General features: G+C 51.1%; 2 protein-coding genes and 1 pseudogene across 2 annotated transcripts in view; 1 reads left to right on the forward strand and 2 right to left on the reverse strand.

Annotated features, from left to right (window-relative positions):
• HCRTR1 (hypocretin receptor 1) overlaps window positions 1-8,138 on the forward strand; it is a 20,488-nt gene extending 12,350 nt beyond the window's left edge. The window contains exon 8 of the mRNA XM_086333636.1: window positions 7,980-8,138. Within this exon, the coding sequence (XP_086189762.1) occupies window positions 7,980-8,095 (116 nt within the window). The 3' untranslated portion in view covers window positions 8,096-8,138. The remainder of the gene's footprint in view (window positions 1-7,979) is intronic.
• Window positions 664-18,829, reverse strand: PEF1 (penta-EF-hand domain containing 1). The gene is made up of 5 exons (XM_086333649.1): window positions 18,797-18,829; window positions 8,337-8,646; window positions 4,000-4,155; window positions 3,371-3,514; window positions 664-1,714 (listed from the first exon to the last, which is right to left on the reverse strand). Exons 1-5 carry the CDS (start codon window positions 18,818-18,820, stop codon window positions 1,485-1,487), a joined length of 864 nt encoding a protein of 287 aa, XP_086189775.1. The 5' UTR covers window positions 18,821-18,829; the 3' UTR covers window positions 664-1,484.
• On the reverse strand, window positions 14,973-15,094 carry LOC147377580 (small nucleolar RNA SNORA70; annotated as a pseudogene).
• Window positions 18,830-19,458: the final 629 nt, after the last annotated feature.

Here is a 19,458-nt window from a genome sequence, read left to right on the forward strand (position 1 = left end):
CTTCTAGCCCAGAATGCCGGCCCTAAAACTGTTATAAAACACACAGTCAGCCCCTTGGACTGAACCAGGCAGGCCCCAACACTTAACTTCACCCGGGTAAGTGACAGCTGCCCCATGAAGGCCATGCCCTTTGAGTTGTTTCTTTCTGCATAGCATGGTACACAGCAGGGGTCCCCAAGCTCCAGGATCTAATGCCTGATGATCTGAGGTGAAGCTAATGGAATAACAATAAGAAAGTCAAAGTGAAGTTGCTCAGTCGTGTCGGACTCTTTGCGACCCTGTAGACTGTAGCCTACTAGGCTCCTCTGTCCATGGGATTCTCCAGGCAAGAATACTGGAGTGGGTTGCCATTTCCTTCTCTAGGGAATCTTCCCAACTGAGGGATGGAACCTGGGTCTCCTGCATTGCAGGCAGACGCTTTACCCTCTGAGTCACCAGAGAAACCCAATAATAATAAAGTGCACAATAAATGCAATGCACTTTAATCATCCTGAAACCATTCCCTCCCCACACCCCCATCCATGAGAAAACTGTCTTCCACGAGACCAGTCTCTGGTGCCAAAAAGGCTGGGGACCACTGGATATCACATGTACTTAAATATTCGTTGAGTGAAGTGAGTGAGTGACTAAATGGATACACGCATGGACCTTTAACTGGGAAGGTGTGGTGAAAAACATGGAACTCCAGAATTTTATTCTTACATTGAAGCTTACGGTGTCACTGAACTTTTTGGCCCCAAATGAAAAAAAAAAAAAAACCACTACAAATAAAAAAGCATTGGCAGTGGGAGGTGGCAACTTGTTCCCTGGGGACTGAAGCCAAGCAGAAGACGCAGGCAAGTGAGGGGTCTGAGCTGCAGAGGGGTCGCCTGGCCAAAGGTGCCCAGAGAGCAGATGGCCCAAGCTCCCTGAGCAGGGACAACCCCTGGGCAGCTAGAAGTCAACCACATATGGCCTCGTGGGGGTGGAATCCAAGCCACTGGTCCCATGGGCAGATCTCTCACCCCTACCCCAGTCAGGTTCTGCTTTGGAGAAATGGGGTCGGTTTGACAAGACAGCACAGGCAAGGGAATGCAGGCACTAATGGGAAGAAGCTGATGAATACTTACCACTGGCGTCAGGGCACAGAAGGAAAAGCTAGAGGCTGGAGCCAGCCAACTGGGCACTAACTCCACAGCTGTGACTTGCATGTCTTGCAACTGGCGCAAGGATGTGCCATTTAAATGCTCAGGGATATAAGGACATTCAACTTCCAGTCCTCTCCTCAGTCAGGCCCCTACCTGTGTGGCCTCAGCCAAGGCCCCCACTACTTGGTGGCCATGACACAGACTCCCAGCACTCTTTGCGAACACTGCTGCATCATGCAAGGGAGAATTCTTTTTCTAGAAGGGGCAGGAAAGGAAGAGAGGCCCACATGCTTCTCCCACCCCAGGAGCCAGGAAACGTCGTCGCCTGGCGCGCTCCCCACTCTGCAGATGGGCTGGTCATAGCATCCGAGAGGCTGTCATGGTGACGAAGTCCTCGAAGCTGAGCCGAACGCTGCCCTGCACAGCTGTGTCCTTCTCCCGGAAGGCCTCGGTCAGCACCTGCAGCTGGGTGCAGACCTGGATGAAGCGATCCAGCTGCATGGCGGGATTGGCGGAGCGCGGGCAGTAGCGGGAGACCAGGAGCTGGGTGAACTGGGGGCTCAGGTTGTAGCCCATCTGGGACAGAGCTGGAGAGGAGGGGCACACAGAGCAGACACAAAAACCTGCCGTGAGCACTGCCATCCATCAGCCCCACAGAGCACAGCAGTTCAGGGGCCTTGAGGGGACCGGCACCAAGGCGAAAACGGGACAGACGCCCGAGATGGCAGGAGCACAGCAGGAGCTCTGGGTGCTCCCCTGAGCTGGAAGGCCCCCATCGCTTGCTCTCAATGTCTCTACTGTGTTTAGCTAAGGGCCCGCAGGGGCCCAGAGTGACACCAGTCTGTACATGCTCATCTCTGACTTGTCTGTATTACAGACGGAAGCCTGAGCCCCCCTGCTTCAAGCCGACAGACATCGGAGGCAGCTCAGCTGAGGCTATGAGGGCCTGCTCTGGAGTTAAGACAGCCCCTCTGCAAGTAGTTTATTAACCTTGCTAATCCTCTGTCTTACCATCTCTAAAATAGGGATAATACTTACCTTGTAGGTTCTAGTAAGGATTAAAGGAGGTGATCATGCAAAGGACTTGGCATACTGCCTGGTACATAATAAACACTCAGAATAAGTGTTATTTGCTAAAAGTAATAGAATCACCCCATCTCCCCCAGGTGGGGCTGCAGGGCAGTTCCCAGGTCGCAGCCTCCACGCTGCTCCCCACGTCCCCCATCCCAGCTGGGGTGCTCCCTTCCTCCTCTCCGTATAATCTACCCGCTCAGGCTACTATCTCGGCTCCCCTTTTGCCATGTGGCCCTTGGGCAAGTTTCCTAGACTAAGCCTCAGTTTGCTCATCTGTAAAAGGGTAATAATAAGAGATCCTTCATTTAAGGGTGGGGAATAAGAAACAGTACCTATCACATGCAGAGACAGAATGATGTAACACAGGAGAAAAACTTACTCCAGTGCCTGGCCCTTAGCAAAGACTCAATAAGTACTAGCTTTCCTGTGATGATATCACCCTTACAAATATCCATCACCAGATCATCACCTGGCAACAGGGTAGGTGCTCAAGACAAATCTCCTCCTTTCTCTTCCACCAGGGCACTCCCCTCTCCCCCCGGCCTCCAAGCTCCTCGGTCTGAGTGAAATCCATGGCCAGGGCGATGGGCTGGGTTCTCTGGGGAACGCTTTCTCCCTCTCAGCCAGCAAAGCTCCCTGTCCAGTTCCCATCAACCACACTAACCAACTGTCCTCTAGAGTCAGACCTGGAACCAGACCTGGAGCTGTGACCTCATCATCTTACCCAACTACGTTTAGAGTACTCTGGGAAGGAAACTGCCTTCCAGCAGAGCCAGCAACAGAAGCCATCTTTCTGAGCCCCTCTACAGGGCTCTTTTCATTCTGCATGCTAGAAACTCAAGAGGAAAGAGCCACACAAGCCACACATACCAGCCTTACAGTGCCCTGGGCTGCTGAGTTTCCACCCCCAAGGCTCCCTGCCGGCTGGATCTGTCTGACCCAGGAATTTCATTGTCCGAATCCAGCCCTGCTCATGTCCTTGCCCGGGATTTGGCTCACTGTCCAGCCAGGTCACAGACGGGGTGGGGAGGGGGCCTGTGCTGAGGGCAGCGTTTTGGAGTGCAGTTGGACATGAGGTGGTCAGGAGGCAGAGAGCACGCCCTGCTCTGCCCTAGGGAGTAAAGAGAAAGGCCCACGGTGCCTGCGCACCAGCCCCGCCGGGCTCTCACCTTGCTGCAGCTCTGTGTGGCTAATGGAGCCCGAGCGGTCCCGGTCATACTGCTGGAAGAGGCTCTTCCACTGCTGGGTGAGCTTCCACAGGGCGGAGAAGCCGCAGACGTCGATGCGGCCTGGCGTGGTCTTGTCAAACATGTCTCGGGGGGAAATGGAAAGAAGGCTTCAAGACTAAGGGCCCAGGGTCCTCAGGTACCACTCAGGCAGCCTGTCCCCCCAGGCTGGGGTAGGAGACTCCACAGAACCACAGGCCCGAGGCCCAGATGCCAGCACCCAAGATGCACCTTCATCAAGCGCTGTACCAGCCCCATCCCTGCCAGAACTGCATCGTCTCCACAGGCTTGGGGGCTGACCCCCTCCCTGCCATCACCCACCAGGACAAGTAGTCCCATCCTGCAGAACGAGAAACCGAGATGGCCTATGACTCAGCCATGTCTAGAACTTGAGAAAAGATCTAAGGAAAAGAGCTCTCAGTTTAAGGGATATCTCATCGTGAACCCAGTTTCCTGCTTGAAATCTTCCCTGGCTGAAACAATTCTCCTCAGAATGGCCTTCCATTTGCCTCCCGTCAGACAGGAGGTGGCTCGACCCCAGCTTGAGCCCATGGGGAAGGGCTAGGACTCACTTATCATCATAAGGCACGTCTCGTCATTGAACGAGGACCAGTTGGAGTTGACCAGGGCCTGCTTCAGCTCCTTGATGGAGATGTAGCCACTGTGATCAGAGTCCACTGACTGGAACCAGGAGTAAGCCTCGGGATCCACATTGGGAGGGACGCCACCTGCAGGAAGGGGTGCCAACCAGGACAGTCAGACACAGGACTCAAGACCAATCCGCAGAAATGCTGGGAAGGGCCAGCCTCGGCACCTCCCTGGCTACAGGTTTTCCCTTCTCTGAAAGCCTTACAGGTCTGTCTGCCCCCTCCCTGCCTTCCATCAAGACAACATCCTTCCTCTAACCGAAGAGGACCTTCTGTGTAAATGCACTGAATTCTACTCCACAAATCCTTCAGGCTTTTCCTATAGTGCTCCAGCCACTCTTCTATTTGATTCTAAGTTTCTAAGAAACAGGGACTCATCTGTCAGATTAAGAATCTTCTGAGAAGGTGGACCCAAAACTGTTTGCTGAGCACCTAACATGCATGGCCCAGAGACAAGCATCTTGAGCATCAGGCAGCAGGGAGTTCTCTGTGGTGGGAACCAGGTCTGGCCCATCTCTGACTGCCCTGGCACCATGAGGGCAGGTGTATCCTATCCGGACCTACCAGAGTGTGGGTGGCCGCTGTTCCTCCCTCCCCATGGCCTCCAGAGGTCCTCATCTGTGAACCTCCCCGCGGACATCTCCGACACCTCATCCCACACATCCGAAGAGCAGCCCAAAGCTGGCAGTTCCACACACAGCTATCAACTCTTCCCTGTTCCTACTGCACCTGCCCTGATTCAGACCCCTCTCACCTGACTGTGAAACCGAATCCCCCATATGGCAACTCTCCACCACCCAGCACTTGTAGCTGAGCAACCTTTGTAAAATCCCACTCTGTTCTCACCAGTTTCCCCCTCCTCAACTCAAAACTCCTCCGAGGCGCCTCACTGCCTACAATGAAGCCCAGCGCCCCTAAAACAGCATTCCAGTCTCCCCACCACGTGGTCCACCCCGTCTACCTGTCAGTCTGTCTCCCCACCCTGTTGTGCCAGCCTAGCTGCAGTAAGGCCCTTGCTCCTCCCCAGAGCTGCCCAGCCCCTCCGCGGAGCCCTGACACGCTGGGTTCTCTCTGCTTCGCGTCCCCTTCTCCCTCATCTCTTTGCATCCGTTTCCCATCCACACTTCAAAACTCAAAAGAAGATGCTGCTCCTTCCATAAAGCCTTTCTTCTTCTTCCATTCCTGGACGAACCTTCTTCCTCTCTCCTTTGTACCCCTTCACCCTATAGCCCTGATCACTCTTCTGTGTACATGTTTTTCCCAACTTCTTCCAGGTTATACTTGGAGCAGCTTGTGGGCAGGATCCAAGCCTAACTCATCTCTGAATCCCCAGGGGCTCGGTAGGACACAGAAGAGGGAGGTGCTCAGCCCCTGCCAGAGGCGGCTCCTGGTCAAGCCTCAGCTCTCCCGGGTGCGGCCTCGGCTAAGCTCTTAACGTTCTCTGTGTTTCGGTTTCTTATCTGTGAAATGAGGACACAACAGCATCTACTTCATAAGGTTACTGTGACGATATAATGAATCCACGAAAGCCCTTGGATCAGCACCTGGCACCGTCTAAGTCCTGTGTAACTGCTGATTATTAGTGTTGCTGTCGGCGTTCAAACGGCTTTGGGTGTCTGCGAGCTTTGTGCGTATGTCAGAAGATGCAAGAAAGGATCATTCATTTGGAAAGGAGACTGCAGGGTGGGCTAGGGGTGAGGGGAGAGGGTGGCAGATGAAAGCGGAGAAGCACAGAAGACTGTCTTGGGAAAAAGCCAGAGTACTGGTAACCCTGCTGAGTTGACTGGCCCCAAAAAGGGCTCGTTGGCACAAGGCGGTATCAGAGACTGCGCAGAAACCCCCGCCCAGGCCCCAAGGCGAGGCTGGAAGGAAAGATTGGCCTGACTGAGGGACTAGGCTGCCCTCCTCGGGTGGGAAATCCCGACAGGCCCCACCCTCTTTCCTAAAAAAACAGCTGCTGTGCCAGACGCGGAGGAGGCCATAGGCAGGGGCGAAGAGTCTCTGGAACACACGGTCTCTGCAATCAGCAGAGAAGAGCTCAGCCTCTGGAAGCAAAGAGCTCTGATCCTTACTAGCTTGTGTGACTTTAGAGAAACCATTCCATTCTCTCAGTACTAATTCCTCCATTTCTAAATTGGACCTACTTCCCAGGGTTTCTCTGATGACTAAGTGACATAATGGCAAAAGAAAATTTTTGCAATGGGCCTGGAATGTGTGCAGTCAAATTTTCACAGAGGAAGGGCTTTTAAAATTGGGTCTGAAAGGGTGACCAAAGAGTTGCAATGGGGAAAAGAAAAGCCATGTGGCAAAGGCACAGAGTGTGTTCAGAGCACTCCACGGGGTCTTGGGTTGGTGGGAGGGAGGGGTAATGGCAGGTGAGGAGCTGGAGAGGCCCTTTGGGAGTCGAGTGCCCCTAGGATCTCCCCTGTGGGCAGTGCGGGCAACGTTAAGGGCCAAACCTCTCTGGCAGAGCACGGTGCTCAACTTTTAGACTCTGGATTCAGCAGGGCTAAGGCAGGCCCTCCAGTGCATGTGATATAAGGATCATGCTTCAAGAAGCACTGCTCCAGGGGTTCACAGGCGGCACTGCGGGGGACAGGATGGTGGTTGGGAGACAGGCAGCTGCAGAGGGTGAGCAGTTAATAGTCTGAAGCACATTTCTCCTCTCCTCTGCAGCCCCAGAAAGTATCTCTGGCCTCAGGCCCTGGAGGAGTGAGCTTCACAGCCAGGGGTTCCATTCCCCTGCTGAGACCTCATGCAGGCTCAGAAACAAAATTTTAGCAGGAGGAAATCCACCAGGAAGCTGCTGAGCTGAAAGCAAATAGCCAGCAGCTCCAGCTCTGACAAGATAAATGCCACTGGCTCCCAGTGTTTAGAGCCCCCAAGGTCCGAGCCTCTCCCTCGGCCACCTGCCGCTCTGTATACTAAGACGCTGCAGTTTCCCTGCAGCACCGCTCCCCGGAGGCCCTTCAGGTGCAGCAGAGTGGCTCCAGGCTGCCTCACTGCCAGAGCGGGCTCCTCGGAACAAGGATGCTGTGAACAGGCTCACTGGATGAGTTTGGGAGGGCGCAGGGGTCTGGGCACTCACCTTTCCTGACAGCCGGTCTGAGACCACTCAGGAGTCTTCACTGAGCCTGAAGCCCCCACCTAAGCTTCTCCACATCCACTGAGTTGCCAAGCCCCCTCCCCAGGCCCCATTTGTCCAGCAGCTCACCTTTACTGCCTCTGCTCTTTATCCTTCCCCATCTCATCTCATCACCCCCCGCCTGTCTTGGCATCCTGCAGTGGGACAGCCCTTGTCACGTCTGCTGTCACAGTAAATGCTCAATACCTCTTTGCTGAGAATGTTCCAGAACAAGCCCTCTAACAGAACACTGTTTAGTAAGCCCCTCCATGTGCCAGACACTGTGCCCAGTGTTTACCTGCAACTTCTCACTTAATCCTTATTAACGATCCTGTGAAGCAGTGATACTTACCCATTTTACAGATGTGGCTACTGAGGCTTAAAGAGATGAAGTAATGTGGTCAGATCAGTAAGTGATCTTATCTCAAAAGCCCAAGCTTTCAGCAATTAGGCTACCGTGCCTTTCTGCGTATAAGCAGTCAGCCTCCCTTACACAGAAAAGGGGTTCCTTCCCACAGCAGATGGTACTGCTGTCTCCAATGACTGGCTAATCTACTCCTTCCCCCACTTCTGGCAAGAGCATGGTACATCCTCTCCACTGCCCAGGGGCTGCAGAGCCCCCTCTAATGAGAGAAAGATCCACTCCCATCCTACTGATGTCAGGCTTGAACCAGGGGATGTGATAAACCTGAGTGGAAGAGATATAACGTCCTTCAGAGCAGAAGCTTTAGGAGGCACTGTGCATTCCTCCTAGCTCTCCTGCTCTTTTCGCCTGTCACAGAAACAGCATACCCCAAATGGGGGCTGCGCCTCCAGCCGAGATCCTGGAAAGAAAAGACACGTGGAGCAGAACCTCAGCAGCCAAGCCTGCAGCTGTCGACGTGTAAGCAAGAGTAAATAAGTGTGAGCGAGGAACAGAAATAAACGTTTGTTGCTGTAAGCCAGAGATTTCAGAATTGTTGTCACCACAGCAAAGCTAATTAACAGACTTCTCATTCTGCTAATGCAAGCAAAGCTAGAGACAAGATGCTTAGAAGCCAGAGAGCAGGCTGCCTGTGCATTCACAAGAAGGGCATACAGGGCCCTGGATAACTCGGAACAAGGCTCAAGGCAGCTGGAGTCCAAGACCCCTACTTACCTGGAGGAGGTGGCCCCTGTCCATAAGGTCCGGCACCGAAGGAATTTGGAGGTGGTGTACCATAGGGGCCCCCTGGGGCTGCGCCACCATAGGGTCCTCCTGGAGTTCCAGAAGGGAGCCCCCCAGGGTGGGGGTGTCCATAGGGTCCTCCACCAGCTGGTGGTCCGTAAGGCCCTCCAGGGGCAGGACCTCCTCCATATCCGCCACCAGGGGGTACCCCGCTCCCATACTGCCCTCCACCGTGGGGGGGTCCGGGGTAGTAGCTACCCGGAGGGGCTCCGGGTGCTTGTCCCCCAGCTCCTGGGCAGCCCTGCAAGAAGAGAAGACATCGGTCAGAAGGACAGGGCCAGAAACTAGCCACGGCACGGCAGGCTACAGTTACAAAGCCCTGCCATGGCCTTTCTTTTAACTGATCCTACAGGCTGGGCTGGACTCATGATCCCATGGTTCAGATGGGGAACCTGCGGCGTCCAGAAGACATTCAGCTTACCCAGTCACACTGCCCATGACCTGCAGAGGCAGGGCTGGAAACCTGCTCTCCTGGCTGCCCTGGAAACCTGCCCTTCCCTGCCCACTAAGGGGCTCCACAAGGGCTGGTATCCTGACTGGTTTGCCACTTTATCCCCACCCCCAGGGCAGAATGGATGCTCCGTGAGTATTGACTGTATCAGTGAGCAGGCAAATGAATCAAACTGAATTCAAAATCCACACTCCATGGTACCCCCACCTCTACTTGCAGAATTCCCAGCCAAACGCGATCTCCAGTAATGCCCCTGACCCTCCCAGTCACCAATGGTGCACGGTGCATGGATTCACCCAGAGCACGTCTTCCTTACTGGACTCTAGCTCATGATGCAAAAACATTTCCCCGGACTCACCCACGGCTCTGTGAGACAGGCAGGCAAGACCCTATTCCTAAAGCAATACAGGACAACGGCTAGGAGTGAAAAAGACCAGTTCAAGTTGGGGTTCTGCCATTTCCTAACTGGTCCAATGACTTAGCCTCTCTAAACCTCAATATTCTTTGCTTTTAAAGTGCCGGCCTACCAATTAGTATGAGAATGAAATGAGGCCTATCACGTGAAGAGTTCTGACAGAGACCCTAGTACAAAGCACTCAATACACATTAACTATTAGTATTAGCGCTCCCCTATGGAGAAGGAAACTCAAGTCCAGAAAAATCACACAAAACCGCTTGGAAGGGCTGGGGCCAGAATGCAGGTTTCCTGGCTGCTAAGCCCGGGCCATGGGCACAGTAGAGCCTGCATGGGAGCACTCCCGCTCTTGTTCGTGTCCCTACGCCACTAGCCAGGGATCCCTGAGACTCAGAGCGTTAGGCTCCATCTCCCTAACAGGCCGGCCAAAGGCCGAGTGGAGGACAGCCAAAGGCTGAGTGGAGGACAGCCAAGGCCTCGGCAGGTGGGCTGAGGTCAAGGGCACAGAGGGCAACTGGGCCTAGCTCCAAAAATTGAGGATGCTGCCATCCAGACAAGTCCTAGACCAACCGCCAGTGTGAACTTGGACTTTCTCTTTTAATTGTGTTTGATGGCTTCCTGGACACTTACCTTCAAGGCCAAGGCCAAATTCACACTTGATCTAAAGAGGGACTGCCTGCTCAAGGAAGAGAAGCTTCTTGAGGAAGGGTGGGTGGCAGGTCCTTCCCCACTCAGCATCGTGGACGCTCTTCTGCCCTGGAAGCTGCCCAGAGCTCATGGCAAGCCTCCTTCACAGATAATGAAGCCACAGGCCAATCTCAGTTCCATACTCTGCTCCCATCAGCTGACTCCATGACCATGTGCCAGTGGCTTAATCTCTCTAAGCCTGTTCTCTCACAAGCAAAATACATAATAATCCCTTCCTCACTGAATTGTTCCGCAGATTACAAGAAATGTATACAGCTTTTGTTAAATTTTAGCTAAAGAACCTTTGGATAAATACAAATCCAAAAACTCACAAGAGAAAGCTGCTGTGGTTGGAGGTGGCGATTCTGGAGCCTCAATGAGGCAGGCTCGCAAGCCCTCCCTCGCAAGCTTGTGAGTGAGCCCCTGCAGAACCCTCCCAGTGATTCAAAAGGCAGTTTGAAAAGCACTAATACAAGACAAACAGTTCTTACAACAGTGTCTGGCATAAATCATAGTTGCTATTGTTATATTAATTATTATTATTACTATCAGCAAAGCCCTGAACCAGGTAAACTCTGGCGTGGGAGGCGGGGGGGGGGGGGCGAGGGGGTGCAGGGGGCGCAGTGCAGTATATAAAGGAGAGGGAAATGTTCGAAGGAGCACGGAAACACTCTCTGTAACATTTAACAAAGCAGCATAAGGAAAGAGCTGTTTAAAACGGACACATGAGCCAGGTGCCATGGGACCAACAAAGAATAAAAGAAGGGGGATTTCCCAGTGGTCCAGAGCTTTAGAATCTGCCTGCCAATACAAGGGACCCAGCTTCGATCCCTGGTCCTGGAAGATTCCACGTGCCTCAGGGCAACTAAGCCTGTGCAGCACAACTACTGAAGCCCGTGCGTCCTTGAGCTTGTGTTCTGCAAAAGAAGCCGCCTCAGTGGGGAACCTGCGCACCTCGAGGAAGAGTAGCTCCCATTATCCACAACTAGAGAAAGCCCACGTGCAGCTACAAACACCTAGCACAACCAAAAATAAACAGATAAATTTTTAAAAGATTTCCAATGGAGTTGGAGAGATGCGCAGGGAACCTCTTCAATCCATTCCCTCCAGTTCACAGACAAGAAACTAAGGCCAGGTGAGGGGAAGGGACTGGTTCAAGAAACACTGATGTGGAGGAGCACGAACCTCCTCCAAGAAAGACAAGACCACTCCTTGTTGACACCCTAGCCCAATGACTCCCACTACCTCCTGCGACAGTGCTCTTTCCTTAAGCAATAGGGCACAGGATTCCAGGGTAGGCTAGAAGAGGGGAAAGGACTCTACAGAGGCTGTGCAAACCAAAGAACAGGCTGGACAAGAAGCCAGGGTGTCGCTGCTCCCAAGAACTCCTGTGAGCAAAGCCGTAAACTGTTCCTGGCTGAGGACACCTGAGGCATAGTCCTTACAATCAAGCGAGGGCTGTCCCAGCAGGGCTTCTGACCTGGTGCTATCACAATCCAGGGGGCTGATGGCAACTAAACTCTTTCCTTTCTGCCCTGCATTAAAGCCCTCAGGTGTACAGTTTACAAAGCACTTTCACATACACACATAAACACTACTGGCAAAATCCCACCAACAATCCTTTAACAGAAAAAAAGGACGGTGTTAGAAGGCCTATTTTCAGAAACTGAGGGGGACAACTGTTAAAAGACTTCATTCACTCAGAGCAGTAATGTTGTGTTAGCTTGTGCTAGACAAAACAGGGCCTGGCCTTGCGGAGCACGGGGTAACTGTGATACAATCCAATCAATGACATCAGAAAAATCGACTTAAATGCTATTCAGAGGCATGAGTAGAGGAATTGGTTCCATTTGTCAAACGATAAATAAGCAATCAAAGGAACACATGCAGGCAGGGGCTCAAGGAAGGCTTCCTGGAGGAGGCAGTCTGGCGCACAGGAACTCTCCAAAAGGAAACTGGACATCCCAGACAGAAGCGAGAAGAAAGACAAAGGCACAGGCCTGAGGGCGAGCGTGGAGTGGCCAGGGAGCGGGCTAACAGCCAGAGGCAGGGCCAAGAAGGCAGCGTGAACTCAGAAAGGCAGGCTCTTTCCGTGCTCCTCGTCCCAGCACCTGTCCTGCTGCATTTCGGTAGCTGGTGCGGGGCCGCATCTTAGAAGAATTTCTCTCTGTCACACAACAGTGAGCTCCCTGGGGGCACACGCTGGGCCTCATTCATCACAGCACCCCAGTGTCCAGCACAGTGCCTGGCACCCACCGGCAAGCCTCCGTAAAAACGTGAACAAAAGAATATCACTCAGAAGATGTGGAGCTTTATGCCAGGGGAAACGGAGTGCCATAGGAGGGTTTCCAACAGGGAAGAAACGTGATCAGAGCCTTGTTTAGAGAACTAAGCAGCAGAGGGTGTGGAGGATGAGCTTGCGGGGGAGGAAGCAGCCAAGGTGCCGGACAAGCAGAACCTGAACCAGACAGCAGGCTCAGAACAGGATGGATTCTGCAGCTATTTCAGAGATAGACTAGACATGACTTGGCAACTAATTAGATTAGGGAAGCAATGGAAGGAGGAGTGAAGAAGGGGAAGTGTTTAGGATGACTCAGGTTTCTGGTCTGCACCATAAGATGAAGAAAGTAAAACCACCAGAATCCAGGCTGGCGAAGACGGTTCCCAGGGTCACTGAGTTATTAGTAAAGGTCAGAACCAGAAATGAAACAGGAGTGAGAGTCCTTGACTCCACGTTCTTTTATACTACTCCATGCTACTTGCCAGCCCCTTTAAGAGGTTTTTCCAAGAGCATTTCATGCTGATAATAAACATGAGATTAAAAAAAAAAAGAAAAAAAAGACAGGAAAAGTTCAGTAACCACGGCTTCCAAAACATTACAGAAAACTAACCCTTTGTTGTTATTATTATTTTTCAGTTGCTAAGTCATGTCCAACTCTTTGTGACCCCACGGACTGCAGTGCACCAGGCCTCCCTGTCCTTCACTGTCCCCTGGAGCTTGCTCAAACTCATGTCCATTGAGTCCTCTGTTGCCCCCTTTTCCTCCTGCCCTCAATCTTTCCCAGCATCAAGGTCTTTTCCAAACTAATCCTATCTCTTTACTGACTGTAAGTAAAATACATTTGATAAGTTTGTATGGGGGCAGGGAGCAATTAACATTTTATTAAGGCTCTCACTGATCCTCTGTCCTATGAGGTAAGGGCTATGATCCCTATTTCACAGATGAGAAAATTAAGGACCAGAAAGTTTAATCACGTGCCTGGGAGGGCACAGCTAGAAATAGTGAAATTTAAAACAGGATCTGCATGACTCCACCCACTCGACCCTCTTCTTTTTTTTTTTTTTTTTTTAATTTTTTTAAATTAATTTTATTTTATTTTTAAACTTTACATAATTGTATTAGTTTTGCCAAACTAATTAGACCCTCTTCTAAGTAAGTGTTCACGATAAATGGGTGAGAGTCTACCACACGCCAGTGGCAGGGACTGTCCAAAATATATGTGTCAAATATAACAGGTCTCTACAGTGGGCAGGGTTGAAGGGGGAAAGGTTGGATTAGGTGATCTTTCAGAGGCTTCAAGCCCAGAAATCAGGGAGACTCAGAAGAATTTTATCCTGTTTTCACTCCAGCACTTAGACCCAATTCAAGAGCCACAGTATTCTAAGAGACCTCAGAGACCTTCTGGTCCAACCTTTCAATCAATGATGGAATCTCTGTAGCACCATCTGGAATCTCTGCTTACATTCCTGCAAGTGGTGGGGAGCTCGTACATGCAAAGTCACTTCAGTTGTGTTCGACTCTTCATGACCCTATGGACTGTAACATGCCAGGCTCCTCTGTCCATGCGATTCTCCAGGCAAGGATACTGGAGTGGGTTGCCATGCCCTCCTCCAGGGGATCTTCTCAATCCAGGGATCAAACCCACGTCTCCTGCATCACAGGCAGATTCTTTACCATTGAGTCATCAAAGAAGCCCCAATGGGGAGCTCACCCCCTCTTAAATAACCCACTCAGAAAGTCCTACACTTTGCTTTGGCTTTGAGAGCTCATTCTTCTACCCTGAAGATGCTAGTAAAGCTCAGAGGTGTCAAAGGTTGTCCATGCTGAAGCTGACGAGGAAGAGTCAGCTGTGTTGCAAAGACAAGCCTGTGCTCTGGAGCTACCCCCAGCCTGCTGCAGGAGGCTAGAGCCCATTCTAAGGGGTTAAACAGTCACAAGATTACAGAAGGAGTGGTTTGGGCATTCACCAGCAGAACGTCCTAAAATATTTAAAGGCTAGAAGCCTGCAGCCAATAAACAGCGAGCCAAGAATTGTCCCAAGACTTCAATTACCACCTCTGTGCTGACACTCTAAAATCTTTCTCTCCAGCTTCATCTCTTGTGAGCTGCAGACCTTCCTATCCAACAGCCTCCTGACGTTCCATCCAAATCTGCTCCTCCCTGTGTGCCCATGGCAGTGAAGGGACATGCTGGTGCACCCCCTGAGGCCTCCTCTTTCTTCTCTGTCCCTCAATTAGGTGCCAAGTTTCCTCACTTCTGCCTCCCAGCTCCATGTTCACCAGGCCACTGTTCTCTCACCTAGATAACTTTTTTTCTGGACAGGAAAGTAGGATTTATTGGTGGGCGTGAATAAGGAGGGGTCAGCGCCAAGGCTCTCATGAATGCAGGGCACATCACCTGTCCAGAGGACCACGATTAGGGATGTATCTGACCCCACAGCCATCTGGGTGAGCCACTTTTCTGCCACTATGTTTTCAAATTTGTCCTCATTAAACTTAAGTAAATGCCCACTTCTTGGGGATGGGGACCTTCTGGTGGCCAGAGAACTTGAACTTGGCCCTGCAGAGGGCTTCAGTCACATGCTCCTTGTTCTACGGCTTGGTGCGGATGGACAGTATGACTTGGCCAGTGTACCTGGCCACTCTCCCCTGGCGCTTTCTAAAGGCACTGCACATAACCTGCTTGGAGTCTAGATTAGGGACAGCATGCCAGTCAAGAATGTCCACTGGAAAAGGCTGTCTCCAAGGTCCCTTACGGCAACAGGCTGTATATACCTCAGAGGAGGCTGCTGTTTGCAGCCACGGCACACTGGGCCCCCACAGTGGAAAGAGCACAGTTGGCTTAATCTGCTGCAAATCATCTAGATTACTTCAATAGCTTTGAAACTGGTCTCCCTGCTTCAACCCATCCTGACAGTGCCCTCCGGGAACAGCTTCAAAACACAAATGGGATAAAACTCTTTAGGAGATCCCTCACAAGTCCACCCTCCTCAAAAAGGAACATAAGGCCCTTTAAGATCTAGTCCTTGCTTAGCTTTCTGGTCTCATTTCTTACCATTTCCCCCTCTTCTTCATTTCCCCCTCTTCTTCACTACAACTAGACTGATCTCCTTACATTCTTCCACAATACTGGGCTCTTGCTTCCTGGTCTTTGTGAACACTATTCTCTCCACAGGAATACTTTCTTCATGCAGCCAACTCCTACCGGATATTCGGTTTTTGGCTTAAACGTCATCTCCTTTAAGAAGCCTTCCTTCCCTCAAGACTGAGTTAGGGACCTCTCCTGTGCAGGCCTGATTCTTACTCCCCTTTAATACTCGTCACGCTGATTCTACAATCTACGTGTCTGAATCACTCTTCCACCTGAGTATTTACTACATGCCAAAACACTGCATCACGCACTTAACGTGGATTATCTCGTTTAATTTTTACAGTAACTCTTGAGGTAGGTATGCCTATGATCCCATTTATAAAAAGGGGAATATCAAGCCTCAGACTTTGGTGGGAAATTTCTGCAAGGAAATGGCAGTGGAGGGGTTTCAAGCCAAATCTCTCTGGTCTCAGAGACCAAGCTCTTATGCGCTGAAATCCATTAGGCTGGCTCCCTGACACGACCAAAGGGTACTTGAGTTTTACTTCTCCAACACGCAGTCCATGCTTGAGGACCCCCCAGGCAGGAGGCAGTGGAAAGTTACAGGAATTCTGATTCCTAACAGGAGGCTGGAATCCTCCAGGGCTACATACTGGGTGGAGGACAGGCAGTACTAATTTTTTGGATGCTTTCAAACAACTCACTTCCTTTCTTGCAACACTGTGGACCAGGAGTTGGATAGGAGGAACAAAGGTATGGTGAGGGAAAAGCATTTCTTCTTCTACTTGAGGCACACTTCTCTCTGTGCTCCTCCTCACTGTCTCACTGAGCATAAGGCCAGGCAGCACGGCATGTAACCGCGATCACAGCAGCAAGGGGGCTCCCGCCACACGCTAGCACACACTGCATGTTAGCAATGCACCAAGTGCCCACAGGCTTCACCATATTTCATCCTCTTTTCAGGCCTATGAAATGTTATTCCTCCCTCTTTACAAGTAAGGAAACTGAGACCCAGAGTCCTTAGATGATTTGTCCAAAGGGGTATAAATATTAAATAGCAGAATTAGGATTCTAGCCCAATTCGGTCTAACCTGGAACTTCAGGCCCCTAATTTCTATGTCACTGCTTCTAGGATGCATACCAGTGATCTCCAAAAGCTTATTAAAATGCAGACGCTTGGGCCTTTTCTGGGTACAGAACAGGTCTGAGGTGGAAATCTAAACCGTGCTTTTTTAACAAGCTCCTAGGGGATTCTGATGCAGGCCACCCACCGAGAAACAATGCACCACGGCCATGTTTTCCCAAACTATATTCCTCAGGAATAATACTAGTGTCACCAAAAAATGACCAGACTCAAAACAGGGGAGGGGGAGTTTCCCATGCTTAAGTAAGTTTAAGAAACATGTTGATGTATGGCAAAACCAATACAATATTGTAATTAGCCTCTGCTGCTGCTGCTAAGTCGCTTCAGTCATGTCCGACCCTGTGCGACCCCATAGACGGAAGCCCACCAGGCTCCCCCGTCCCTGGGATTCTCCAGGCAAGAACACTGGAGTGGGTTGCCATTTCCTTCTCCTATACATGACAGTGAAAAGTGAAAGTGAAGTCACTTAGTTGTGTCCGACTCTTCACGACTCCATGGACTGCAGCCTACCAGGCTCCTCCATCCATGGGATTTTCCAGGCAAGAGTACTGGAGTGGGGTGCCATTGCCTTCTCCAAATTAGCCTCTAATTAAAATTAAAAAAAAAAAGAAACACTGCATACTCTGTCCCTCTCTGGCAAATATACAATGTTTATTAACAAATTAAGAATTCTGAGACGCTTTGTGATGAAACACGTACTATATTTAACAGAGTATTTCCCAAACTTATTTATCCATACCCCCTTATTAGCAATACATATTAACATCTCACAAGCCTCACCAAATGGAACCGAGCTTGGTTATACTTCCTCCTAACCTAAGCCCCAGCAGGCCTCTCTTTCCTACCTCTGCTAAGTATGCAACAAAAGTTCTAAGTTCTAGCACAGATGCTCCCTCACTTGCTATGTGCAACCATGGGCAAGCCACTTAACCTCTTTGGGCTCTTTCCAGAGTTATAAGTTGAATCAATTATTCCTGCAAGCCTGCTTACAGTGCCTTCACGATTGAGAATATGGATGTCCAAATACTGTGTACATGGCTGCACTGCCTAAGAGGGCTCTTGCCACATCTGTCGGTATGTGGTTACACACAGCGCTTAGTAATAGCCCATGTGACCGTTTGCCAATTTTTCCTGCATGGGTTTTATCTCCTAAATTAGTGTGATCTTGGGCAACTCAGGAACCCTCTCTGAGCTTCAGTTTCCTCCTTTTAAAATGAAGGAACTTGGTACTTCTCAGGTGGCCCACCAGTTAGGACTCTGCACTCCCAACGCAGGGGGTCCAGGTTCCATCCTTGGTCGGGGAACTTGATCCCACATGCGGGAACTAAGACCTGAGGCAGCCAAATAAATGACATTTAAAAGTAAATTAATAAAACGAAGGAACTCTTTTGAGGGCTCTTCCAGCACTGACCTAGGAATCTAGGAAAAATCAAAATACTAAAAGGTAACACCCGTTACACTCTTAGTTGTACCAAAGGTTTTACGAGCATCACTTCATTATTCTTCATAACAGCTCTATGAAATAGACTCTATTATGTGGCCCTATTTTACCGAGGAGGAAACTTCAACTCAGAAAGGCAAAAGTACCTTGTTTAAGGGCTCTAAACTAAGTGATGGAGCCAAGATGTGAACCTTCCTCCACACCAAACTGCACTTGATCACTCAACCATTCTGTCATTCAACAACGTATTCTGGCCACAGAATCACTTTGCTGTGGCGTTCTTGGCTGGATCAAGGTGCGCTGGGGAAGAGGCATTTGCTGACAGCTCCGGGTTCTGCTGCCTAACGACTTCAAATAAATTCCATGTCTTCTTGGGTTTTACTTTTTCTATGTGTGAAACGAAGGTACTGGACTAAATCAGTGGCCAGACAAAGCTCACTTGGGCAGTCTGCTAAAACCACAGATTCTCCTGATTGTTCAGATGCAGTACGTCAGAGGTGTATTTTTATCGACTCCCCAAAAGATACCGACAGAACCAGTGCTCTAAACGTTCTGCTGGCGTTGACGACCCCGTTTGCGGGCCCCAGTGGAGTCCTGGGAGAGTTGTGGGGCCCAGGCCAAGCGCAGTCTGATTCTGGGGTTCAAGAGCCCCAAATCTTCCCACGTCAAAGGGGGCGCGACACGACCTCCCAGACGTGCATGCCTACGTGACGTGAGCCAGGCGCGACCGACCATCCCTTTTCCCTTCGCTCCTGAGCAACCTCGCGGAAGACAACCTCAGCTTGGGAAAGGCGCGGAGGAGGCGGGGAGAAAGCGAAGCAGGGGGTTTCGGGCAGGACTTAGCGAGGGCCCTACTTGAATTCACCCGCCCCTCACACTCACCTGCCCGTAAGGATAGCTGGCCATGGCGACTCTGACGTCACACGTCCGCGAGGGGCGGAGCTTCCAGGAGTCAACCCTGCCTTCTCTTGGGCTTGGGGGCGGGCACTATTCTGATTGGATGTATGAGACTGTCCATCCTGGACGCATGGGTCGACGGAACTGACGCTCTAGGGCGGAGGTTTGGTGCCTCCTAGAGAGAGGCCAAAGGAGCTAAGGGTCAGGAGACCGATTCCGGAAAACTTAATTGCTGTGCTGGCGCAGCTCTTCCTCCCTTTCTTGCTCTAGAGTAGGTCCCGGGGCTGGTCGGCCTGGGTATTTAGAGAGAAACTTGGGTAGGGTGTTGCAGTGGTGGCCATATTTTAACCTGGCAAAAAGGGCGCGTGAAGTGGCGTAGTTGCTGTCCTCAGCCCAGGTTTCCACCAGGGGAAGGCCCAGGCGGTTACCCTGATAACGGGGTACAGAGGCATCCTGGGAAGGACAGAGGCTAGGGCTAGAAGTACTTCGTTCTAACTTCAGGACACCATATGTCAGTAACTTTGGAGTTGGATCTACAGTATTTGGACAGGAAAATATCAAGTCATCAGAATGGGAGGGAAATTGGATCGTCTAGGGTCTCTTCGCGGAGAAGGCAATGGCATCCCACTCCAGTACTCTTGCCTGAA

This window comes from Bos grunniens, chromosome 2 (assembly GCF_055505025.1).
Source record: "Bos grunniens cultivar Pamir isolate PY7600 chromosome 2, Bosgru_T2T1.0, whole genome shotgun sequence".
In the NCBI taxonomy this organism is placed as follows: Eukaryota; Metazoa; Chordata; class Mammalia; order Artiodactyla; family Bovidae; genus Bos; species Bos grunniens.

What these genes read in the sequence shown, in the direction of transcription:
- PEF1 (XM_086333649.1), bottom strand. Translation starts at nt 18,820, where the DNA reads ATGGCCAGCTATCCTTACGGGCAG. An exon ending in ACAGGGGCCACCTCCTCCAG is followed by an intron (nt 4,156 to 8,336) that starts GTAAGTAGGGGT and finishes CCCTTCCTGCAG; the next exon opens with GTGGCGTCCCTCCCAATGTG. An exon ending in CCACACAGAGCTGCAGCAAG is followed by an intron (nt 1,715 to 3,370) that starts GTGAGAGCCCGG and finishes CCTCCTCTCCAG; the next exon opens with CTCTGTCCCAGATGGGCTAC.